The sequence below is a fragment of the Nyctereutes procyonoides genome, unplaced genomic scaffold (genome assembly GCF_905146905.1).
Source record: "Nyctereutes procyonoides isolate TBG_1078 unplaced genomic scaffold, NYPRO_anot_genome, whole genome shotgun sequence".
Lineage (NCBI taxonomy): Eukaryota > Metazoa > Chordata > Mammalia > Carnivora > Canidae > Nyctereutes > Nyctereutes procyonoides.
Window position 1 is genome coordinate 9,924,608 of NW_026575122.1, and position 27,343 is coordinate 9,951,950.

At 33.7% G+C, this 27,343-nt stretch overlaps 1 protein-coding gene across 9 annotated transcripts in view; it reads left to right on the forward strand.

Annotated features, from left to right (window-relative positions):
• PDGFC (platelet derived growth factor C) overlaps nucleotides 1-27,343 on the forward strand; it is a 280,573-nt gene that overhangs the window by 170,989 nt on the left and 82,241 nt on the right. For 6 of the 9 annotated variants that reach the window (XM_055336415.1, XM_055336412.1, XM_055336409.1 and 3 more), the window contains one exon: nucleotides 22,560-22,755. In XM_055336415.1, coding sequence (XP_055192390.1) covers nucleotides 22,652-22,755 — 104 coding nt within the window. In that variant the 5' untranslated portion in view covers nucleotides 22,560-22,651. Of the gene's footprint in view, nucleotides 1-12,415; nucleotides 12,477-22,559; nucleotides 22,756-27,343 lie in introns of all 9 variants that reach the window. The other 3 variants (XM_055336410.1, XM_055336413.1, XM_055336414.1) reach the window with 1 other exon arrangement.

Consider the following 27,343-nt stretch of genomic DNA (forward strand, 5'->3'; position numbering starts at 1 on the left):
CCAGGTCTCCAGGATCGCGCCCTGGGCCAAAGGCAGGCGCTAAACCGCTGCGCCACCTAGGGATCCCCAGTGTAAGAATTTTTAATGAAAGAGTACAGATGAACTTTGTAATTCATAGCAATCCTAAAATGCATATACACTTAAATGCTTATTGTGCAGAAGCATTTTTTTTAATCAAAGATCAAATCATTTGAAATTTTATATTCAGTGGCATTAACATGGAATGTTGAAAGGAAACCATAATAAGATTTATTTTGTGGCTTTAACTGATTTTTCTGTCTAGTTAAGAGATAAAACTTAAACATATCTTTCAAGCCTTAAGCTTACTGCAAAATGTGTGAGTCTGACAGATGTGCCTCAGGAGTTCAGATGAGATGAGATCATTGTGTGCTATAGGTCTAGGGGCTTTGTGCAAGAAGTCAGACTCTGGCCAGCCCTTTGAAGCCTTGAGTCAACAGGGTATTCCAATTGGAGTGCATCAAAGCGATACCACCAATAATGTTTAGTAATGTATGTGCTAGAAAAAATAAATCCTTAATCAGTTTTTTTTGGATTTGAAGATCTAGTCTTGTTTGCATTTCTTCCAAGCCATTGTTCTGGTTACCCAGAAATTCACACCTGGGGTATATTGTTTGATATATAGGTTTATTGATGTGTGTGTTTATCTATGTATATATGTACAAATAAATCTCAGTAAATTATCATATATAATATAAGCACAGGAAATGTGATTATTGTGTTAAAGCGGTCCAGTTATAACCAGAGTGGATAAAACTATTACGTTTAATCTACAATGGTAAAGTAAGAATGATCTTATATTATGTGTGTTTTTTCTTAAGTGGTTTATTTTTGTAATCTTAGCTTAGTTTTCTTTTGTTATTTATTCTTTAATTTACTCTTTTTTCTTTTTAAAAATGCCATTGAATTATTGAGAACTAAAAAAATGTAGACTAATTAGAAAAACTATTTGAGAAATAGCCATCAGAGTTATATACTAGACAGTAGTACAAAATTATAAGTGTGAAATCAATATATCCTTTGAGCCACCTTTGTCTTTCTGTGTACAACACATGATCAGTATTTTAATGTTTGTGTACAATAATTCTTAAGTGTTACAGGCTAGTCTAGAAGTTTTACAAATCACCCATAGAATCCACTTAATTGGGAATAATATGTTTAAGTAGTTTTTATTTAAGTTCATGCCTAAAATTCTTAAGCAGTATATTCTAAGCAGCATATATTCCTTAAAAAATGATTTTCCTGGAGTCTGTCTTAATTTTCAATTGAATTTAGTTTTATACACACAGTTTATATTAATCCATAAGCAAAAACATTAATATGTCCATCCTAAGCAAGGATGATTGAAAGCTTTAAAATAGATGATGGTCTATTTAAAATAGCTGGAGGATGAGTTCTCTTATCCATGGCACATTTAAAAAATAAATATCTTCAATCATTTAACTTTTTTATTATACCTTCATCATTCCTTATATTTGGTCATATTTGCAAATTAAAAACTCAGAATGACGTATTAACTTTCGGGTTACACTCACTGGGTCCTTATTTGTTTGCTTATTTGATTATTTGTTTGCATTTTGCTGATTTCCATTCTTTGCCAGGAAAATAATTTTAAATCAGATACTTTCTAGACATGTTCATCTATAAATTGCCTGGATTTGTTCTTTCCATTTGTCGCCTTTTTTTTTTTGTGCTAATATTTGCAAGGAATTCCTTACACCACTTCCCATCATAAGCTGATTAAAACTCCTATGTTGGCATCTACTTAAGAGAAGTCGCAGCTGCCTACAAACTGAGCAGTTAATAGGAAGGATGGTGACCTTTTTCTTCCCACATTGATGTTCTTTGCACCATACATTATATACCAAATAAAACCTGCCTGGGAACAATCATTCTATTTACCTATAGGATTTTCCCTCTGCATTTACTTTTAGTATTTTGAATCACTCAGCAGTCGGTGTTCTCTGTTATCTCTTCGCCGTTACCTTTCCATTTGTACAGTTCCTTTAATGAAATTTCCAGCAGTTTTACAAAGCGTAGTTTTTTTGTCATATAATGATAGGGTATAATATACAAATAAATTGCAGTATAATTAATTGGGTTAAACTTTGGAACACTGCGTGAACATGTACTGATGAGAAAAGTTACTTAGTTACCTTTAGGAAATGACTCTGTATTAAAAGGTTTCTTAATCTGCCTGGCGTTTATGTATTGAAAATTGAACATTATTTTGAAGCACTCATTCCATATTTCATTTCTAAAAAAATAAATTTGGATTAATAAGCCTTGTGGAAACAACTTTGCAATATCAATGTATTTATAGATGAAGAGGACAAAAGCCTTTATTTTTTTTTTTAAGATTTTATGTATTTATTCATGAGAGACACACAGAGAGAGGCAGAGACACAAGCAGAGGGAGAAGCAGGCCCCATGCAGAGAGCCCGATGTGGGACTCGATCCCGGGTCCCCGGGATCATGCCCTGAGCTGAAGGCAGGTGCTCAACTGCTGAACCACCCAGGTGTCCTGGATAAAAGCCTTTAAATGCAACAAGGATAACACCTTCTTCAAGAAGGTTATTAATTTGAGAGTTAATTTCCCAGAGACGACATACTCAGAGGGAAACTTTCTTAGAAGTAGAAGACAATAATATGTCATGTGCTCATCTATTTATTCAAGATTTAAGACACAAACAATTTTTTTTTAAGTTCACTTCAGCCTTGTGGTTTTATAACACTATGTACAGTTTAGTCCTAATGAGATTCCTTTGGGTAAGATAAATGGAGAGGAAGGAGAAGAGGACAAAGAAAATCCTATTATGGTAAAAGAAGAGGAAGAAAAGACTTGTTAATGTTTAATCAATGTGCACAAAGAAGTGAAGGAAAGAAGAAATAGGAAGAAGCGTGAAAGGGGAAGTAAGTCCGTCAGTTTTGTTTGGTAGACTCTCCTAATTTATTACAACCTCCTGACTATGATTCTAGTTCTTTCAGTCCTCTTAATGGATGATAGGATTACAAAATCATAAAACCGTTAAGACAAACAGTCCAACTATTGTATAGTTACACTTCAGGCATAGCTTTAGATAGATATGAATATATTAACTCAACAGATGTGTATCACACACCTTCTTTTGGCAACATACTGTTGGAGTTGTTGGGAATGTGACAACAAACAATATGTGCATGATTTTTGCTTTTAAGGAACTTGTCTTCTGGAAGGGAGAGAAAGACAATAAAGCGAACGCTATGTAATGATTTCAGAGAGTTTTAAGTGCAAAGGGAAAACATATAAAGTGATGTGATGAAGAGCCTATGGTGAATACAGTGAAAAAAACTGTCCTATTCGTGCCTACAAAATTGCTACCTTTGAATTCATCTTAAAAAGAAAGTCATGGAAGATCTTTGTGAAGATAGATAAAAGTCTACTGAAACAGAAGCTTGGGAACTGCTAAAGGCTGAAATAAACCAGGATAGTGTTGTCTTTCAGTGAGGAGTAAGAGGACCAAGAATGAGAACATTTTAGCATCTGATGTTTTTGAGGAATAGAACACTGATTACTTTTTCCGCTGTGCATCTGTAACATTACATAGCTTTAGTTCTGGCTTTTGGGTTTTGTCACAATTTTGACAAGTGGTATTTTCCAATTGAGAAGTTTGCAGTGGGGTTGCTCTTGCTCGTTGTTATGGGCGGTTTTATTGTGGTTTCCTTTCTTTTCAGTAGCTATCTTTGGAATCGTTCAAATAGCCTTCAAAAGAGAAAAAAATACATAAAATGTAAATAAATGGACAGAAGAATACTGTGTTCACTGGTGGGGGGGAATTTGATATTACAGTTATATAAAATATCCCCCAAATAATTTTACACATTAAACATAATTTCAATGAAATTCTATAAGAACTTCATGGAACCTGATCTGCTAATCTGTAAACTGATGAAGAAATGCAAAGGCCGGGATCCCTGGGTGGCGCAGCGGTTTGGCGCCTGCCTTTGGCCCAGGGCCCGATCCTGGAAACCCGGGATCGAATCCCACATCAGGCTCCTGGTGCATGGAGCCTGCTTCTCCCTCTGCCTGTGTCTCTGCCTCTCTCTCTCTCTCTCTCTCTGTGTGTGTGTGTGTGTGTGACTATCATAAATAAATAAAAATTAAAAAAAATTTTAAAAAAAGCAAAGGCCATGAGTAGCTAAGGCATTAAAGCTTATTATAAAGACATAGTAACTAAATGGTGTTTTTGCAAAAGAATAGCCAAAGAATACAATGAAAAAGAATAAAAAGATCAGAAATTTATTCATATATATATATATAGTAATTTGATATATTAAACAAGGAATGGAGAAAGTCTGAACTATATAATACATGAGTTTTAGAATATTGGCCCTCCGTAGGTGAAAATATAAACAATTAAACATGACTCATGCCATAAACAACTTTTGTAAACATTCAGGACTGAAATATTAAAGAATATCCTTTGACATTATAAGGTATGGTTTCTTAAATAAGGCACAAAAGACTTATAATATGGCTATTAAAAATAGACTTTTGTGTATGTGTATATGACAAAAACCATACCACAGTTAAAAAAAAAAAACAGAACTATTCTTCCTTTCCTTAGTCTAATAAAAGCAGGCATGGGTAGGCATATTTAATTAAATATGTCTGGTTCCTAAATTTATTCCTTAAGGAAATATGAGATTATCAGTATTCACTGTATTATAGGATATGTTTCACTTTAAAGGTATATCTGAGTGGTACACACAATATATTATTGCTTGAAGATGGCAAAACTCTATTTGGTCAAAGGGCTAGAAAACTGAACCTTTCAGTTTCAGTTGAACTGAACCTTTCAGTTCAGTTTTCTCTTCTTATTAAAGAAGAGAAGATTGCTATGTGAGCAGATTGAGTAGTCTATATTGAAAACTGTTGCAAGAATAATAGTAACTATCTGTATTGGATGTTAACCACGTGCTGGAGCATGTTCTATTTAATAAGACTCATCTCAGTCCTATCAAACTGACCACATAAAATGTCATAATCAAAAGTAACAGTCAAAATGATGATATTTGGAGGCTGACTGGCTGGTTAAATGGTAATTCCATTAATAGAAATGCAAAAATAAAGTAGAAGAGAAACTAGCCCTCATACAAATGATCATGAGTTTGGAGTAGGGTATATTGATTTAAAGGACCAATGAGACACTTGGCAATGTGATCTTTTGACTTGGAAGACAGTTCTGAGCTTTTGCTATAGACTTAAAGAGCATATGCTAATGAAAGGTATTTATTGAAGTTCAGGAATTACTTGAGGTCACCAAAAATTTGAGAGTATAGAAAGAAGACTGAGGATAAAATCTTGGACAAGAACCAACTCCAGATACAAAAGGAGGCAGTGCTATAGAATCTAAGATAGTTAAGAGAGGAAAGGAAATAGAAAATGGTGCCAGGTAATATAATAAAAATGAAGCAGTCAATGGGTGCCTGGGTGGCTCAGTCGGTCAAGTGTGGGACTCCTGCTCTCCTGCTTTAAGCTAGGGTTGTGATCTCAGAGTCCTGAAATTGAGTCCTGAAATCAGCTCCATGCTGAGTGGGGAGCCCGCTTAAGATTCTCTCTCTCCCTCTCCCTCTCAGCTGTGCTACATGTCCACGTGCCCCCCCCCAAAAAAAAGGAAGCCGTCAGAAGATTAATTAGTAGCTATCATATCTTCCCATTCGTGGTTGGTGGTTCCTTGATAGAAAACAATTTAAAAATCAGTCTCTGAAAATGTGTGTATTGCTTACTTTTCTATTTAAAAAAAATAGTTTGCTTCTAATTTTGTGGATTTTTTACATATCTACCCCCCCACCTTGGGTGTTTTTGTTCATCGTAATGCGTTATTAGATTGATCTTCTATCAGATGCTTTGACCCATCCTTTGCATTTTCAGCACTGGTGACAGATAATCCTCAAATAGCAAATATTTGCATGGGAACCATTTTCAGAACCATTTATTTTTGTGGTGCTAAAATTTTATTTGCCTTTAAAGTGACATATGAAAGATTTAGTCTCTAACTCAACAACTGATTGTACTTTAGATTAAAAAAAAAACACTTCATTTGACATTTAAAAAGGCTTCCCTTTCTTTCTAGTGACAGGTGTGACTGTCACTAAAACTTTCAGATGTACACCATTCATAGTATTTATTAATATACTGCCTTTTTGTCAAAAATATTTTTCTCACATGACATTATTTTTGTCTGTGAATCAAATGATTTGATCTTTTTTGCTTGAATCTAACTTTCACTTTTTTTTTAAACGTGCATGGATTTTTAGCAATCCCATTGATTCCTTTGGGTTTATGATTTTAATTTTTTAGGAATCCGTTTAATATAGGAAAAGTATTAAACATCACATGTTTATGGGCTGCAAGAGAAGACAAATCATTTAAAATATGAACCTCATGAGGTTATGTTGAGTATTTTTCAGTTCTCTAAACCTCCTCTAGATGACTTGCTGCTTTTCTTAAGGTAACAGAAGAGTATGAGAGAACTGATGGATAACTTCACTTGAATTAAGTACATTAGAAATTGACAAGATTGGGATGCCTGGTAGCTCAGCGGTTGAGCACCTGCCTTTGGCTCAAGGCATGACCCTGGGGTCCTGGGATCGAGTCCCACATCGGGCTCCCTGCACGGAGCCTGCTTCTCCCTCTGCCTGTGTCTCTGCTTCTCTCTCTGTGTGTCTCTCATGAATAAATAAATAAAATGTTTTTGAAAACATAAATTGAAAAGATTGTGAATATGAAGACTTACTGTATGCTTTTAAAAGTCAGTTAGTTCAAGAGGTAGAAGGGTCACCTAGCAATATTGTTGGGAGCTTTGCAGGTCAAGCAGATAACACTTGAGCCTGTGATGATGAGCCAGGGCTCCACTGCCACAGCCTGGTCCATGCCTTATGCCCTTAACTCAGCAGTCAGTCAGTGAATACTTGTTGACCTTGTTCTTTCGGCATCATTCTGAAATCTAATTCTACTTAGAATGTGTTCTATACATGATTTACTAAAGATTTCAGCTTAGTACAAATGCCAAAATACTTTATTCTTGACTGAGAGGTAAACTTTGAGTAAATCATATTTCTAAATTATACTTCACCCTCCTTTAGGGCTCTTATGATATTGGACCTTTTATATTGTACTATTCTGTTATGCTGTGATTTTTATGGAGAGACGGTACAGGAGAAAATAAGGAGATCACAGTTAATGACTGTCTTTTCTATCCCACTCACACTCTTCAATAACAAATAGAGATGGGATGATGCTTCTTGTCCATTACATGACCCTGAATCCATGATGATTTAGAAGGTACCCACTGTGCACTATTTTACCATAAATTCCTGGTACCATACTCACTGAAGGACTAAAGGAGAGAATCTACTTACGGTACAGTTGTAGAGAAAAAAACTGTTTTAGTTAATATTGGTGAGTGAAAAATTTAATTACCTATACAGAATTTAAATATGTATCTGTAATATATACATATATATATTATGTATAATTGCAATCTTTTTAAACTTTCTTTACTCTCCTTTATGAAATAGAAAGTCTGGTGAAGGATTTCAATTCTATTATTACAACAGTTCTTTAAGATCCAAAAATAACAACATATACAATCCTTGTGTTAACTGCTTTTCCAACCTGACCAAACAGGCTTTTTTGCTGTTAAAAAAAAAAAAAAAGAAGTAGAAGGAAATTTCTGATGTTATCTTAAGTATCTTATGAAAATGAATCCCTATTAATCCCGTCACAAAGGAACTAGGATCAAGGGAGATGTATTTCATGCTATCTGACCCACCTACATGGCTCAGGAGAACCACCGCCTACTTAAAAAGTATGTGAACTGCTACTACTCATCAGGGGTACTGTTGCTGGCAGCTTTGAAAGAAAAGAGCTTCGTCAGCAATCCTGCCCGCAGTTCAGAGCATCTTCCCTCGTTGCTGTTCACTGTGTTCTTGATGCTCTGGTCCAGTTAGAGGTTTACTCCTTGGTAGAGTGGCAGTGATCAAGTCTCTCACAGCGTTGCTGTGACATCATCCATGTGAGTGCCTAACCATTTCTAACCCGCTATTAGTGCTCAAAAATTAGCAACTGCTCTCATCATTTGCACTTGAAAACCGTTACAGTAAATAAACTTTTCTTGTTGAAATGTAGAAGTGCAATGACACTATCTGCTATATTCTTTTATGTATACATGTCTTGATACCAGGTCTCTAAAATTTCCTTAGAAAAGAGAACACATTTTTTAGTGAATGGAAAGAGTTCTTCCTTTGTTTTTAAATTACATATTTTAGATACATTTTTTCCAGAAAATATTTTAAATACTTTTCTAACAGTTGCGTTGGAAGTCTGTGAACTATTGTCACTATTTTTACGTAAAAAAATACAATACCTACTATTTATACATATATTTTTTCCAGCTCATTCCAGAACTCATTAGTCCTTCAGAATGCATTTCTTTTTTAATGCCTAATTGCTAAATCAGTTATTCTTTTACACTGATATTACTGAACCAACATGGCACTATTGGGCAACCTGATTCTGGAATGGAGAACTCATTGTTTTGCTTTATAATGGACACGTTATTTTTGGAGAAAGTGTTCTTACCCTTGATTTCATAGATAAAGAGGTTTTTACAGAGGTTTTAGGGGCTAGATGAATTCTCTGAAATTGTATGCTATCGTATGAATACTGTAAGAGTATGTCTTTAGTTATATAATTTTCTGGTTTGAGCACCCATATCTTTCATCAGATTCTCAAAACTTTCTCAAGCCATTGGCTTAAAAGGATAAAAAAAAAAACAACTAGTTCTTGTTTCTAAATACTTGGTTCAGAAGTTTAACACACTTGAGGAATTCTGAAGCCTACTTTTATAATTGGAGCAATTATAAAGAAAGAGGATTATAGACATTATTTAGCGAATCACGTCAAGGGTTTTGTCTCAGAGACGTCCTACGTTATTATTTTCTTCTGTCCAGATCATCCTCCTGGCATGCTCTTTACAATAATGGTGCTACTGTATTATTCCACTGTACCATAATACTTACATTCACTTCTAAATATTATTACCTTTATATCTGTCATCTGGCACAGAAAAATTAAAGCATAAGGCTAAGCAAAATAAATTTTGATCCTGGAATTGTGGTAAGAAAGGGAATTGTGAAGAGAAAAATTTTACATTTTTTCGTTGCTCAGTATGTATGTATTTCCAAAGTCTGGCCAAGAGAATGGGGATGTTATTTTTAAAAGATACTTAACTTTTGATTTCAGAAAGGAATAATCATTTTTTTCCTTGAAACTGATGCTCTTTAGATGAAACCTTGCAGTTGAGAGGTTTTATTTTAGAGATCATGGTAAAGCAATTCCAAATATGAATTTAACATAACTTCATTCCATGGGAACGTATCTGATGACCTGACAAGAGCTGCTAATATCTGTTCAGATAATATGAAGGATTTTAGTCAATTCTTCTTAATCCAGCAATCTCCAGAAAATAATGATAGGCTGGTAATCAAGCCATATTTCATCTGTTTAATCTTTTTTTTTAATAGATTTGCAGGTGAAACATGGACTTTATTCGGAGGCAGTTCAGCTAGTCAACAAATATTTATTGTATATTATGTGTGAGTCACTGTGTTATGCTTATGCAATATACCAGTAAAAAACAATGAAAACCAAACAAAACAGAGATGTAGGCAAAATCCATGAACTTTTAGAGTTTAATTAAATTACAGATACTTTAGAAACTAAATAATCAAATAAATTAATATACATGTGAGACTTGCATTCATTGTGAAGGATAAGCAGTTTTTATTTTTTGGTATAGTTTCATTTTCAATGACTTTCTTTTCTATGACTTTTAACACTAATCATTAAACATTTTAAGATGATTCCTTATATTTTCTTTTTTTTAACGATTTTATTTATTTGTTTATTTATTTATTTATTTATTTATTTATTTATTTATTTGAGAGAGACAGAAAGACAGCACAAGCAGGAAGGAGAAGCAGAGGTTGAAGCAGACTCCCCACTAAGCAGGGAGCTGGACAAGGGACTGAATCCCAGGACCCTAGATCATGACCTGAGCTGAAGGTAGACACTTAACCGATTGAGCCACCCAGAAGCCCCAGTCTCTTATCTTTTCTAAGTTAATGTGGAATTTATCATTTTTAAGGAGTACCAAATTCTGGAAGAATGTTTACAATTAGGGTAGAATTAATATCAACCCTGTTGTTCTGAGCAATGGAATGGAGCCAGAATCCAGCAAAAGGATAATAATTGGTCAAAATGTCTCCTGCTTCATTGGTAATATTAGAAACACCTCACAACTCATTAAAAAGCAGTTAAACAGAAAAGGCTTTAGAGTTGCTGTTTTTGTTTTAACCTACTTTGAAATAAAGTCCTGTAAACGTAATAATATTACCAAGTATATGAAAACAAAAAGTTCTACTCAGTGTGCTAAGTTGAACAAGGATGCTAATAGGAAAGCATATTTTTAAGAATTAATCACGTAGATGTCCCTGTTGAAAGATTTTCTAGAGTCGTATGGTAGAGTGGAAAGAGAATAGAATTTAGACTCAAAAGCTCGGGATCCCTGGGTGGCTCAGCAGTTTAGCACCTGCCTTTGGCCCAGGGCCCAATCCTGGGGACCCGGGATCGAGTCCCACATCGGGCTCCCGGTGCATGGAGCCTGCTTCTCCCTCTGCCTGTGTCTCTGTCTCTCTCTCTCTCTGTGACTATCATAAATAAATAAAAATTAAAAAAAATGTTTAGACTCAAAAGCTCTGGATTGAAGGTTAATGTTGTTATTTTTCATTAGGGTAGCCATATGTCCATGTTTTCTGGGGCCCATCATGGTTTACGTCTGCTGTCCTGACACAATTAATAATACCATCCTCTTTTATTCTTAAAAATGTTTGGTTTGGACAAGAAATTATATGGTAAACTTACTGTGCCAACCAACACTATTTTCACAGTGATAGAGTTTGCATAATACATTTGGTTTTCAAGGTTGTGTGACCGCCAAAAAGAAAAATATGTAAAAGAAAGTGTTTTATAATCTGAAAATTATTATAAGAACTATAAAGAGGTGTATAAATACTACTTTATTTGGGCAGAGTGATTAAGGTGACTATGTAAAAGTGAGTAGTTTTATTTTAATCTGTCATTCTTGAACGAATTGGTACTACTTTTGTTCGAATAGTTAGGTAATACCTTATTTCCCCAAAGTGTGTTGTGTTGAAATAGAGTCACAAACCATGAGTACTAGGAGTATTGAAACCTAGACTTTACTTATGATAAGGATCAGGGATATATTCTATTTAATTAAAATTTACATGGGTTTATTAAACTGAGTGAGAAAAATGGAACCAATTATTTTATAATTTCACCAATATTCAATTAAGTTTTGAATGTTCTTCCAGTGTGCTTCTTTCTTTCTTTTTTTTTTTTAATCTTCTAGTGTGTTTCTTTATCATCCTCAGGATGTACCTTTGTGTCCTCTAGTATCTTTAGGAAATGTTATTCATTTTACTCTTTTTATAAGCCATTATTAGTAATCTAAAAATGTTAATGCTCATCCCTATGAATTTGATCTTAAGTGCACAATTTCTCAAAGAAAAAAATACTTCGTGAAGCACTTTTTCTGAATCCCATTTTATTTCAGATGATCCACTTAACCTCTGTAAAATGGCTGTACGTTAGCCTTTGCATTTCTGCTTGGAAGCTGTTAGAGAACTTGTATTAATTTGAAATGAAATAAAACATAGACAGTTTTTATCAATAGCGAGTGAGTTTTCAACAACTTCAAAGTCCCCTTTATCAGAAGGAGGAAGAAACTCATTCTCCCTAAATCTGAGAGGCAATTAACTGAACATCAGGAGGACTAGAGAAACTTAGCATCAAGAGTCAGCTCACCATATGGAACTTTAAAAAATATGGTTTCTGGGACAAGATTTTGGGAGCTAATAATTACTTCTTCACAGGGTTGTTAAAAGCATTAAATAGGTAATGTGTATGAAAGCATCTGGCAAGTGACTTGCAAGCTACTATTGAGTTCTATCCAATAGATATTTGTTGAGTAAATGAGCAAGCTCTGGGAAGAATGAAGAGTCAAGGGAATATATCCTACAAAATAATGCTCTTTCTTTTATTTTTTTCTATGCCAGCCAAGACCTTCTCCCTTAAAGATTGGTACAAATGACCATGAATAAAAGTTCATTTGACTGACTCATATAATAATTTTTACAAGCTTTATGTGTCTTTTCAATCATTCAAATTTTTTTACTTCCAAAATCTGAAATTGAAGATTCTGAACCACCTAGATTAGGATGCGAGGTCACCAAAAGACTCAATTTTACTATCTCCATCTACTGGCAGGGAGGAACTATACCCAAGCATCTGGACTGGCATAGAAAAGAGGAGAAAGAACATTTAAAAGGTAAGCAAAACATATATTTTTATTTACTCTGAATTATTAAACTTTTCTTATTGTGCACTCTAACGTACTCTCACATAATTAAGGTTGATGCGGTGAACCATATGACAGCAGAGGATTTGTTTAGTTAGTATGATATTTTTATCTGATTTTTCAACATGAACTAGTATAGATTCGAATGCCTTTCTTTCCTAATGGGAGTCTTTTTTGTCCTTGTACTTGTAAACTTTTATCTGGTTGTTCCAACGCTCCTGTGTTATTTTTGTATTCCTAATGGTCTCCAGACTGTAGTGTGCTTACTGAAATGTCGCTACTCTCATTTCTGTATTCTCTGATGTGTTAAAGGGTAATTTCCCCTGACATCTTCTTTTGACTCTTGTGGTATAGAGAGAGTAGAAGTGCGTTTCTCAAATTGTAATGGATGATTCTGGTGTTTCTTAGATCCTTCATTAGTAAGTATTTTCTTTTGGCGGAAAGTACTTAATGAAAAGTTTCTTGTTAATAAGTAAAAGTTTTTATATATATTTATATCAGGTTTTTTTATGGTTTATTGGTATATTACTTCCTCATCAGAAATCTTTCATTTTGGTTTGATTTGTTTGTTTTGATTGACTTTTAACAATACAGCATTGCAATTGAATTTTCAAATAGAGTGACTGCTATAAAATATTTGATAGTTTGTGTAGTTGTACAGAAATAGATGTGTGTAAATGTAAATCATGGATTTTAAATAATTTGTTGTTGTTAAGGCTTGTGTTATGCACATCTTTCTTAAAAAGCCCTATCTCAACTTGAGAATGAGAGTAATAGCCATTTGTCAAGATAAGTAGTACTGTTAAACTTGATGCGGTTCAATTAAGTTTTTGTTTTTTGTTTTGTTTTCTGTTCCTTTCTCCTGTTCTTCTTGACCTCTGGGCATTTGTTTCTGTATCTTTGTTCCATTTTGGGGGACAGTGTTTTATTTCTCTCAGAAAATGAATGGTTAGATCTATAGGGATCGTGGGTGGAGAATTTTCAACTTCAAAATTGGGTTTCATGAACAAGAATTTTCAAGGAAATGCTATGATCAAACAGGCCTCTTCATTTGTTGGAAGGTCAGTAATACAGCTGGTCCATTTGCTGGCTGGAGGATTATGCTGTTATCAACAGTGCAAATACCATAAAGAAGGACTCTCAAATCTTCTTGTGGCATCTAACAGTGTCCAATCTGACACATACATCCTCAAAGTCTTCACTGAGATCAGAAGATAGGGAAGTAGGTATTTTTGAATACAGTTGAAGAAACTAGTGATAATGAGGTGTTGAAGAAGAATCACTCCTCACAAATGAAACTTCTGCTAGACTCTTTAAAGTTTAATTCAGTCTTTATTTTGAATACAAGTGTGTATCGAATCTGTTCTAACGTAGGTTCAACTTCTCTTTTTAGGCCTTTTCCCTCAGATCTTTGATTTAATTTTGAAACTATTGTAATAAGGCTAGCTGTTGCTAAAGAATGCTGTTCATGGGCATATTCAAGCCAATTATAAATATCTTTGCTTTGAGAAGTAAAATTTAGGCAACCTATTTCCCTACCAAAATGATGTCTTTTATTATTAACTTTTATGGCTTTCATTTCTTTTAAAGGCTTCACATTTATATTTTATTATACTTTAACATTAATTCAAGACTGACAAGAGTTACTGAGGTAGTGTGGGGTCGGGGGGATGATGTTTTTCCAGCAGGGCAGAAAGGTAGAACATTCATGAGCATAGTTTAATTCACTTTTGAGGGGCAGTCATGTCCCAGTATAATTGCTCTTCATTTATTCTTGATGTTGTGATGTGGAATTACTGCCAAAACTGAAGACCTTGCTACAAATATAATTTATAAATCTCAAATATTGTTTATGGAAATGTGAACACTTTATCACTTATCAACAGCATTTAATAACATTTAAAACATAAGATAGGAGGACATGATTTGTAAAGAAGTTATTGAATTTATTATTTTTACTGTCTTTTGTATTATTCAAAAGAGAATCATAAGCCTATTACTTATACATTATATGCATTCACCTGTGAACATGAAACACTAAATATAAGTGGAAAGCAGTAGTCTCATTTTTCAGCATAAATGATTGCTGAATGTATGAAGACTGAAACATATTCCTATTTTATTGTTTCTTAGGAATCATTTATTTTGCTTTATTGAAAGCTTAACCTAAATGAGACTTTTAGAGATATTTTAAATATTCACTAAAGGCATAAACCAATGGCCTTACTTGCATGTTTGCTGTGAAGGATTAAGTTTGTATTGATTACATTTCCATTATTATTTTCATTGATGAATTTTAAACATCTTCCCATCAGAATGTCAGTACTCTATCTAGCCATTGTGTGTTCACAAAGAAATAGGTAACTACTTCCATATTTGAAACTGCTGGTAAACTCCAATCTGAATGTCGTAAATTATATGTCCCATGTAGATAGAAAAGGGGCAGATGTTGAGTCTTCAAAACAGATGAAGGTCTTTAGTGAATGTGTTTTAAGTAAGCGTGTTTGTTATGTATTATGAATTTGTGCTTAATCATATTAGCTAGTTTTTGTTATAATAATATTATTTCATATAAATGTATTCAGCTTAAAATATTTCAGAGCTTCTAATATTTTATGTGAACTTTCTACATTGAATGATAGTTTTCATTCAATGAGAAAGTTGAATAAGTATTGAAAAGTGAAATCAATAGTGAATCTTTAAAAAAAATTTTTAAAAAATAGTGAATCTTTAAAGGGAATGTTTATTTTGTAATGTTAATTACTCCTAACTTATTTCTATTCTACATTCTGCTTTTGACCTCTTTGGGGTATCTAAAATAAAAGGCAACTTAACACCGAATAAAAAATAATACCATTGCCTAAACATGGTTCACTCTAGTGGTGTGTGTATACAATCGTATTCATTACTAATTGGTGTGCAGTAAAAGCTTTACAGAGATTCCGTGTTTATATATACTTGGCTGTTTATCCTGTGACATAATAGGTAAGAAGATTATTGCCAGTTTATTTTTCATAATTGAGCCTTCATTTGAAAATGTTGTATCCCATTGTGTAAAATCAAAATAAATTATTTTTACCATTCCTTAAGGCTAAAATACCATGCTGTCGAATCTTTGCCATTCTATATCTCATACCTCAATACCAGAAGAATTTTATAGACCTTACTTGCTGTGTTTCTTTATGACACTAAATCAGATATTTTAGAGCGTGAAAAGGGAACACTAATAATAGCCATGCTGGGATAACAGGACTAAATGAAGGCCATCCCAGGCAAACTCAGACATGTTCACTATGTAATGATTTTGGTTGCAAATGTAAAAAATTATAACTCTAATTGGCTTAAGTAATAAAAAGTGATTTATTTAGTCATGTACCTGAGAAGCCCAGACATGAGATGAACTTCTTGTGTGGTTTGAGCTAGGATCTAGCTTTACATTTGTGTACTATCATTTATCAACCTAGTTCTGTGCATTGACTTTTTCATCAGACTGGATTCTATTACAAGCTTAATGGCTACAGTAGTTCTGGATCTCACGTCTTCGGCCAGAAGATCTCATTCTCAACTGTTGAAGAAAAGCCATTGGATTCGCTCTGATTGGTCTTTAAAATCATCCATGAATGAGAGAAATGGGCTTATATTGGTTTTCTAGGCATACTTCTGGGTAGGGACAATCTAGCCCTTCTTTTCCAGTGGCTGCTTCGTAGTAGTGATGGGGATATTGGGGATATGCTCACCATTTTAGCTTTTTCTCATTGCATATGTAATATATGCTATGAACTTCCTGAACAAAGCCTCCCATTCCTTACTCTCATTTATAATTAGATAGGTGGCTAATGGGTGAATTCTTGTGCTTCTCAGCAAATGCAAAGCAATTTAAGCCTTTATATGAAGATAGCGTCCAGTCAGGGACTTGGCAAAATTTCTATAAGCTGCTATTTTTCTCCTAATGAACCTAAATAATGAAATCAGAAATTTGAAATCCCCACCTATAAACATCATTGTTTCTTGCTTAATTAATTTGATCTTTGCAAAGTTAGAATCTTTGTACACGTGACCAATTTTGCATTATCTTACATAGCAATCTCCTATTCACTGACATCAGAAAACTTGATACCTGATAGTAAATTTTCTCTCATTGTATTTAATTAGAACATTTTGGACAAAGTTTCTGCTTCACGTATGTGCTGACTTACAGTTATCAAGGTGATTAATTTATATGGTTATTTCATTTAAACTTTAAAACAGTTTGTGATTATCTTTAGTTTATAAAAAGTAAACTCTGATATCACGTGTCTTACCTAAAATAACAGCTTTTATCATCAGTCTATTCATATTTCAGAGTTAAGATAAAATAATGACTGTAATTATGGAATTCTTGGAGTGTGGTAAAATTATAGAACATGTTTTATTTTCTTAAAATAAGCAAGCATGTTAAGAAAATGGCAAATCTCAGTAATGAGTACTCTGTGACCTATCACCTTCAGCTGAAATATGTATGTAGGTTATAATAGATGGACTTTGCCTAAGGTAGCAAATATGAATTAAGGGGCCTTAATAAGAAGGAGTAGGAATTGTAAAATCTTCTTATCCTTACCATGTGCAGTCACTAGGATCTTGGGAATGAAGAATGAAACATTGAAATAACATATAAAATTGTTTTCTGCCGTGTTCTTGGGTGGGGTATTGTTTTGTTTTGTTTTATACTATCAATATGTATTAGGTAGTGCCATGGGCAAGGCACAGAGCTAGATGGTTGGTTAGTTTCTGGACTTGAGTAAAATGCCTTTATGTTTTAGGCATGAATAGTATGGTAGAAAGTAAGGAAGGTAAACCCATATATTAACATTAGAATATGCACTCCTAAAGGAATACACAACAGTAATCAAAATGGAATTCTTTAATGTATTTATTGAAGTTCAACTTAATTAAAATATAGTGTATTATTAATTTCAGAGGCAGAATTTAGTGATTGATTCATCAGTTGTTTATAAAACCCAATGCTCATTCATTCCATCAAATGCCCTCCTTAATGCCCATCACTTAGTTACCCCATCCCCCACCCACCACCCCTCCAGCAACCCTCAGTTTGTTTCCTATAGTTAAGAGTCTCTTACGGTTTGTCTCCCTCTCTGTTTTCTTCAAAGATGGAATTCTAAAAGAGGAAACATCTGAAGTGGGTTTTGGTAGCTGAATATTAGATACTGTAAAGGTAGTTTAGGAGTGATATTAACACAGTCCTAGAGGTTGTCACGTTGAGAGGACAGGGCTTCGTTTTGTTTGTGATATTCCAAGCACCTGGAACAGAGCAGGAATCATAATAAGTTTCCAGTATATAAGTTTTGACTATTCATTCCCTTGAGGAATAAAGTGATCATCTTCTGGGATAAATTCAAGGACCTCAGTTGAGCATATCTTAAATAATTATATTTGTTTTATGGTTTACTTAATACAACAAACCCTCATTTTCTTTTCCTTAGTGAAAATGTACTGTAATTTGTGAACAGTTTGATGTAGACAGTGCTACTGATTGTCTTAGTTTTATTTTGCTATTGTATTAAGCATATGGGAAAGAGAAGATTGAGCCTATCTAGGATATTATTGTATTTTAGGGCAATATAGTATAGTATTGTACTTTAGTATGAATAGTCAGAATTTTAAATTTTAAACATAAGCATAGGGTACTTCTATATAGATTGTAATTTATGGAGAGAGATTTCTTTGCACTATGGAGCTCAAGTCTGTCTTCTTTGTATGGCATCAAGTTGGATTAGGATGAGACTATTCTGGATTTTCTAGACAAAAAGTGTCAGTTCATGGAGTCAGTAAAACTGTGTGCATGTGTGTGTTTGTTTATCCTATGATTTTGACTGTTGTTAAAATTGAAATTTGTTAATTGAGAGTTGATGAGAGCAAAACAAAGATAACTATATAACCAAACAAAAAATAATATAAAGAAGGATTATTACCGGCAAAAAGAAGAAAGAAATAGTGAACAGAGTAAAGCGCAGATGAGACCAATGAAGATGTGTATTTATCAAGTAAGGACTTAGAAATAGAAATGTTTTTTTAAAACATAATTTCAAAATAACTTATATTGGGAAGTAAACACATCAAAAATTTCACAGGGTATCTATGAAGTCTACCAGTTTACAGGTGACATGTTGCTACAGTCTTGCCCACATGAAACAGGAACTGGAGGCCGTCAGAACTCCTAAAGCTCACCAATTTTGGAGACATTTCTTTTTGACCTAATTCTTAATCCAGGGGTGCCTGGGTAGATCAGTGGGTTAAGCATCTAAGTCTTGATCTCAGCTCAGATCTTGATCTCTGGGTCATGAGTTCAAGGCTCACATTGGGCTCTATGCTGGGCATGGAGCCTACTTCAAAAAAGAAGATGACTTAGAAAGTAGAATGATTTTCATTTAAAACATTGTACCTGGGATCCCTGGGTGGCTCAGCGGTTTAGCGCCTGCCTTCGGCCCAGGGCATGATCCTGGAGATCCGGGATCGAGTCCCGCATCGGGCTCCCTGCATGGAGCCTGCTTCTTGCTCTGCCTATGTCTCTGCCTTTCTCTCTCTGTGTGTCTCATGAGTAAATAAATAAAATCTTAAAAAAATATAAAATAAAATAAAACATTGTACCTAATTCTTAATCCTACAGCCCTTTTCTGCAACAGTCGACCTAAAACATTAGTATCGAGAAAGGATATGGATTTATCTTTTCTAAAAAGTGATGTATTATCTAGAAACCTCTTTTTAGTGGTCTCTTTATTAATAATACATTTTCAGGCATTATAATTTTTATTATTTTTATTTTTATTTTTAAGTAATCTCTACACCCAATGTGGGCTTGAGCCTGTAACCCCGACATCAAGAGTTGCATGCTCTACTGTCTGAGTCTTATTCTTATCCTTTTCTGCTCATAGTAAATATATCTTTGGAGGGACTAATATTATGAAATGCATAGCAAATATTGTGACATTACTTTGACATAATGCTAAATTAATTGAATAATATAGTTATTTGATTCTGTGTAATTAAATTACATATGTACCCATGTAGTCAACCATCTTACAGTATTTACATTGTTATTTTATCAAGGTATAATTGATCTATAATATTATATTTGTTTCGGGTGCCCAGCATCATGATTTGATATATGTATTGCAAAATGACCACCACAATAAGTCTAGTTAGCATCCATCATCAGATGGTTAAAATTTGTGTGTGTGTGTCTAATAAACAAAAATTTATTAGATCGACTCTCAGCAAATTTCAGATGTGCAGTATAGTATTAACTGTAGTCATCATGTTGTATCTTACATTACATCCCCATGACTTATTTTGTAACTGGAAAATTGTTCCATTTGACCCCCTTCACCCATTTCACCCACCCTCCACTCTCCAACTCTGGCAATCAGCAGTCTGTTCTCTGTATCTATGAGCTCCTTTTATTTTTCATTAAGATTCCGCATGTGAAGTCATACATTATTTGTCTTGTCTTTCCCTGTATGACTTATTTTAGTATAATGCCCTCAAAGTCTATTCATGTTGCTGCAAATGGCATTTTTTTATTTTATAGCTGAATAGTATTACATTGTTTACATAAAGTGCATTTCCTTTGTCCCTTCACCCATCGGTGGACACTTAGGTTGTTTGCATGTCTTGGCTGTTGTAAATAATGTTGCTCTGAACAGGAGAGGATGCAGATATCTTTCAGAGTTAGTGTTTTTTGTTAGTATTACATTATTAATATCCCTTTTCCTTTTTTTTTTTCTATTTTTGGTTCATTTTAGTTTTCAGTATTTCCTCCTTAAGAGGATCTGGGCAAGATAATGTGAAAAGATAACTATTTTATATTTTTTTTAAATTCCATGTTTATATATGTTTTCATTTCTCATGCTAAATTCATCATTTGAGATGAACCAAGATTTATTCTTCTTTAGAATACATGGCTAGGAGAATGTTGTAATGTTTTATGATTTGACTACAAACATTTATTTCGTTGCTATTTTTCTTTGGCTATACTGTCCACTGGACATAAGAAAAGCAAATATTCAATAAAATAGTCATAAAGTATATACTTGTCCCTTCCTTAAAAATACTAGTAAAGTTATATATTTAGAACTATGATTTTTTTTTTAAACAACACAACTATAAATGTAGACCCTTAATTTGGTAGAACTTAATGTTTGTTGCTTCTTTTTTTTTTCTGATTATAGGCCTAGTTGTTTGAGATTTACATAAAACTTTGACAATCATGTGTAAATCATATGTGTCTGGTGGCAAACCTCACTGCATTTAAAGACCAATTTTTGGGAACAGCAATTTCACTTAAAAGGAAATTTACAATTCTTTTACCACAAAGAAGGCCTACATGTTCAGTCTTTAAATTATGTTTAATTATAGCTTAATGGAATTGTGGACTATAAAAGAAAAAAGAAGATGTAAACACAATTTAAGTATATACATTTTAGCAATGAGCTTTTTTGATTGAAGCTGTAAAAATAGAATTCAGATCTTTTAGTAGCTATGTAGTTTTCTAGATTATATATGAGAAAATAAACAGTGCTGTATTTGTAGAGTGCCTTGGATTACCTGAGGCATTTTTTAGATGAAATGGGGCAAATAATAAATTTTAATAAATCTAATTGGAAAAATTAATTCATTACAACATGTTAGTTGCTAAAATAAGAAAAACTCCTGATATAAACTACTGTCATAAACGCCTTTGAAATATGTAGGTTATTGGAAGAAAATTTAGAGAGTTGGGAACTATCCCAATTTTAAAAGAAATTTTTGAAAACAGGTAACTAATTTAATGTATCAGTAAATTTTCATCATTTTTAAAAGAGAATTTGTCAGTGTAGAGGAGAACTCATCTAACTTGATAGATCCTTCTGTGTTCTCAGGAGATATACTGGTGATAAATTATGTGCATAAAAGAAATATTGATTATTTCATATGAGTTAATATAGCCAATAGCAGTATTAAATATTAGCATCCAACGAGAGGGATCATGTTTCTGAATAGGTTACTTGTAGCTAAGGACAAAATCAGGCACTGAGAAGAATGACAGCATTAATTTATTTAATTTAAAAATTCTACAGAGTTAACAAATAATTTACTAATGTGATGATATTCCCCATATGTATTCAAAGGAACTTATATTTGTCTTTTGTCTTTACTCTGTCTTCCTAATTATAAGTTAGACCATATAAAATAATACCAGATTGATTGCTGAAATAGTCAAGGTTAGGAGAATGAAAAAGCTGCTTTAAGAATCATAACTACAACTTATTAAAATTACTTGAGGGTTTTTAAATAGTAAAACAGATTATTCTTAACCTAAATAACCTTCTAACTAATATATGGCCTTTGATAGTCTTTTAAATTTAAGAAGTTTCTGAGAACAGCATTCTTTTAAAAAAAAAAAAAAAAGATTTTATTTATCTGAGAGAGAGTGAGAGAGAGAACCAGCGCAGTCATAGAGAGGGGCAGTGGGAGAGCAACAAGCAGACTCCCTCTGAGCAGGAACCCGAAATGGGGTCCAATCCCAGGACCCTGAGATCAGACCTGAACTGAAATCAAGAGTTGGATGCTCAACCAACTGAGCCACCAGGTGCCCCTAGAGCAGTATTCTTAAATTGCATTTTATCAGTGAAATAATGTGATTTGAGTAACAAGTACTCTTTAAAAAGTTGCTGCAATTGCTGTAGTTGTTGCTGAAGTATTGGGGAAAATTCACTCTTTGTATTATTTCTAGAAGTCCATGAGTTGGTAGTTCGACATTTTAGTAATTAAGAAAAGTAATGTGTTATGCTCCTTCGAGTATAAACGTACACAGGTTTTTATTTGGTAGTGTTAAAATAATCCTTTTTTTCTGTGTGAGTTTTGAAGAGAGTGGTATTTGGTTTATATCGTATGAGGCATACCCAACACTTGTTTAATTTAAAATACGGATGATTAAAAAAAAACATTTATTTTGAAACCTGCAATTTTTGAGATATCTGTGCTAACTGTACGTCTCTTCCTATATTTTTGCTTTAGGAGTACAAGATCCCCAGCATGAGAGAATTATTACTGTGTCTACTAATGGAAGTATTCACAGCCCAAGATTTCCTCATACTTACCCAAGAAATATGGTCTTGGTATGGAGATTGGTAGCAGCAGAGGAAAATGTATGGATACAACTTACGTTTGATGAAAGATTTGGGCTTGAAGACCCAGAAGACGACATATGCAAGTAAGTTATACTTAAAATTGAAACAGAATGCAACTGTCCTACAAAGTCTTTCAAGTTGCTTCATTTTAATGATGTGATTTTAAATGGCATCTTTTGTTCTTTATATTTTTCTGATGATCCAAGAAATTTGCAACCTTATTTAAGCTATGTTTCTTTTAAAATCAGAAGACACATACTGTATGTGTGCATTCATCAGTTTTATCTACTTCTGAAAACAGTTCGAGGTAACTTACAGCACGAAGGACGTAGAGAATCAAACGATCTGAAATAAGGGATAAAGAAAATCCAAATAAAGGAATGCAGTTGTGCCAGAAAACCTAAGTCATGATCAGTGCTAAAAATTTTACATTTCAGCTTCCTGACAGCCAGTCAGTAAAATAAACAATAATTATTTAAGAGAAAACACAATATTCATGGGTGCATAGTACCTAGGTACACATACGGTTGCTCACACACCATGCACACGGGATTAAAGAAACTTGGGTATTTCATAACAAAAAAGAAATGCAATTCTGAAAGGAAACTTAGAAGTTTAGGCTAGCTATTGTGGTTTGCCAGGTAGAAATTCATCTTAATTCTCCCAGAAGCATTCATGAACCAAAGTCAGCTGGAGTATTTCACCCACGCAAAAGACCACCTACTGTATGTCATACAAATATTACTCTTTAAATCCTGTGTGAATACACTTGTCAAGGTTGGGTGGTCTTATTGAAGACTTTTCACTTCAATGGCATTTGTATATCATGAAAATATTTTACTTAAGCTTCTTTGTGGGGTTGTGTTCTCTTTGATACACAAGTTAAAAGAGGATTTGCACTTTATGGTATATTACAGATAAATATTTCAATACAGATGAAATAAACTTTGTACTTACTGTCATCACAGTTTGTATCTTTAACATTTGTATAATGACTTTTTTTCCCCACATTTCTTCTTTCTGTGACTATGCATTTCATGTTATTTTTTTCCCCTTACATCTGCAGTCTTTGAGAACTAGAAGCTATCCTAGCTATCTCTAGAGACTGTTATTCAACCCGTCATTTTATAGGTAAGGAAACAGAGCAGGGAAGGAAAGTAGTGGCCCTAGATCTCATTCATATCTTATACCTAAACAAATGCTAAAATCCATTTTTCCTAACAGCCGTGTAGATAGTTTTTCACCATACTAGTATTCTTTTCATATGCAGTATTCCATGTTCTTATTAGAAATGATGGAGTCTTTAAGATTTTTGCCCTCCGTGCAAAGGAGCATGTTGACCTACCACAGTTTTGTGCATGCTGGTCAAAGACAGGGGTCTCCTGGGTCAGAGACCTCAATAACAGAGTAGCCAAAGTATTAGCACTTCTTGGGCCTCTTGCCCTACTTCCTGTTCCTACAGGTCATTGCCAAGAGGGCCACTGAACACCTGCACATCTAGTGGGTTGTGCTATAGGAGAGGCGTTCTATGTGTGTGTGTGTGTGTGCATAGTTATGTGTATATGTGTATAAAGTGTATTAGAAGTTAACACATCTCCTGATTTCCTCTATAATTTTACCACATGTACATTTCCCTATGTACTTTCCTATATAAAGGAAGTTGTTTTTTTTTTTTTTTTTTGCCTGTTTTGAGATACAGATTAGTGGAATGATACTGTATTTGAACGGAACAATATGATGTTCTGAGGTTAGTTCGTGTAGATACAGATAATTTATTTGATCATTTATTGCCCTTGATGCATAGTATTCCATTGTACAAATAGTCACCTTTCTTTTTTTCTGTTTTACTTTTTTTTCTTTTTAAGATTTTATTTATTCATAAGAGACACACACAGAGAGGCAGAGACATAGGTAGAGGGAGAAGCAGGCTCCTTGCAGGGAGCCCGATACAGAACTCAATCACCAGACCCCGGAGAGCCACCCAGGCGACCCTTGTCTGTTCTGCTTGATGGATGTTTGGCTTGTTCTCCTTGTCCAGAAGTGCAAGAAACAAAATTGAGTCTTTATTAGAATCATTGCTGTCTTAACACATTTATCTTTTCAACTTTATTGGGTAGAGTTAAAATGATTTTAAAAGTGACCCAATTTACACTTCCGTCAACCATATGCAAAAATTTCTATTGTACCACATTCTCAGCAACCTTTTGGTTGCCATTCTTTTAATTTTTGGTAGTATGCTAAGTCTAAAATTGTACCTCGATGTTAATTTTTATTTGTTTCCTGCCTACTAATGAGGTTGAGAAATTTTCATATTATTATTGGCTACTCGTATTTCCTCTTCTGTGTAATGTCTGCTCATGTCTTTTGCCCAGTTTTTATTAAGACTGGCGATTTAAATTTTGCTTTTCATATTTAAGTCTTTGATTCATCTGTAATTATTTTTGTGTGTGGTGTGAGGTTTTTCCTTAGGATATCCAGTAGTGTCCCAGCGTCATGCACTAAATAATCACTCTTACTCCACCCAGTGATATGCAAAGCCACCTAATTCATAATCAGATTTCTGCATATGATTTGGTCTGTTCCAGGGCTCCTCGTTCTGTTACCTTGCTCAGCTGTGTCCATCTGTGTTCCAAAATGACGCTTTCTTAATTACACACATGTAGAAGCTATGTGATAGGGCAGTCTCACCTCATTTTCTTCTCCTTTTGGAGCATCCTTGCTATTTTTCTTTATTTTTTAAAAATAGGTTGTCAAGTTCCTTGAAAATTCCTGTTGTGATTTCATTGCAAGAGCATTGGATGTATATATAGATCATTTTAAAGAGAATTGACATCTTAATAGAAGTAACTATCTTTGAGAATTTTATGTTTCTTCATTTATTCGGGTCTTCTTTATTGGCTACACACTTTTCAAATGTTCTTCTCAGATATGTTATGTATAATTACTTAGATTTATTTCTATATTTTCTATAGACTTGCTAAAATCCCTTCTCGAAAAACACATTTCTAATTGTAGATTGCTGGTACATAGAAATATAATTGATTTTTTAGTATTGATTTTTTTATCTGGCAAACTTACTATAAGCTCTGTTATTTATTTTAATAATTATCCTGGGAATTATTTTGGATTGATGCAAAAAATCATATAATTTGTGAAAAAAATTATTTATTTCTTACTTTCAGTTCTTTTCCTCTTTCTTTTACATCTCTTATTAAGTTTTTGATTGTATTAGTAGGTATCCCTGTCTTCCTTCTGAATTTAGAGTTTGTTTTTTTAAAAAAATAAACTTTAAAATTTGGTATAACTTTAGATTTGCAGAATGTTGCAAAGATAGTGCAGTTTCCATATACTTAAACAAGGTGCCTCCCGTGTTAACGTCTTTACATAACCATGCTACATTTGAGTAATTAAAAATTTGACATTCATGCAATACTATTAACTAAACTATAGACTTGATTCAGATGCCAGCCATTTTCCCACTTTATGTCCTTTATCTCTTTTAAGATCTTTTTTTCCTGGATAAGTGTATTCCACGTAGTGCTTAGTCTCTTCCAGTCTGTGACAGGCTCTCGTTCCTTGTATTTCATGACCTCAACAGTTTTAAAGAGTATTGGTCAAGATATTTTGTAGAATGTCTCTCAATTTAGGTTTTTCAGATCTTACCTTATGACTACATTGAAGTTATGGGTTTTTGGGAAGGATTCCACATAGATATTATGCCCTTCTCCTCCAATCATATCGGAAGGTACATAGAATCCACCTCACTTATCACTGGTGGTGTTGACCTTGATCACTGAGAGTGAGTTGTTCTCTGGTAAGAAAATGTCCTTTCATTAGCCACTAATTGAAAGCATGCAACTAAGTCCAGCCCACATTCAAGGAGAGAGTGATTAAGTTCCACCTCGCAGGGGTGCCTGGGTGGCTTAATGGGTTAAGCATCTGCCTTTGTTTGGCTCAGGACATGATCTCAGGGTCCTAGGATGGAGTCCTGTGTCAGGCTCCCTGCTTAGCCGGGAGTCTGCTTTCCTCTCTCTTTCTGACCCTACCCCCCTCATTCTCTCTCTCTCTCTCAAATAAATAAATAAAATCCTTAAAAAAAAAAAAAGTTCCACCTCCTGGAAGGGGCATATGTAAATAAAATTTGTGTCTTCTCTTTCCTTCCCTTCTTCCCTCCCTCCTTCTTTTCATTCTTCCTTCCTTCCTTTCTTCCTTCTTGTTTCCCTCATTTATATCAGTATAGACTCATGTATTTATTTTAATTTAATTTAATTTTATTTTATTTTATTTTATTTTATTCTTTCTATTGCAATCCATTGCTATCATTATTTACTTTATAGTTGAAATTGTTCCATATTTGGCTTATGAGAGTAAAGAGTTTGCTGTTAATATATCAATATTGAGTATGATGATTAATGGAAAACCTTTTCTTTATTATTTCAAGTATTTCCTTTTTTGCTTCCCTAGGAGGCATTTTTTCCCTTTGGGAAAAATTTTTTATTCCTTTAATTTCTGCATTTAAAAATAAGTTACAGACACAATGACACTTTATACTTCTCCATAAATCACCTAAGAACAAGGATATTTCCTATGTAAATTCAATACCCTTTTAACATGCAACAAATTTAGTATTAAACTATTACCTAATATATAGTTGATTTTCTAATGTTTCCC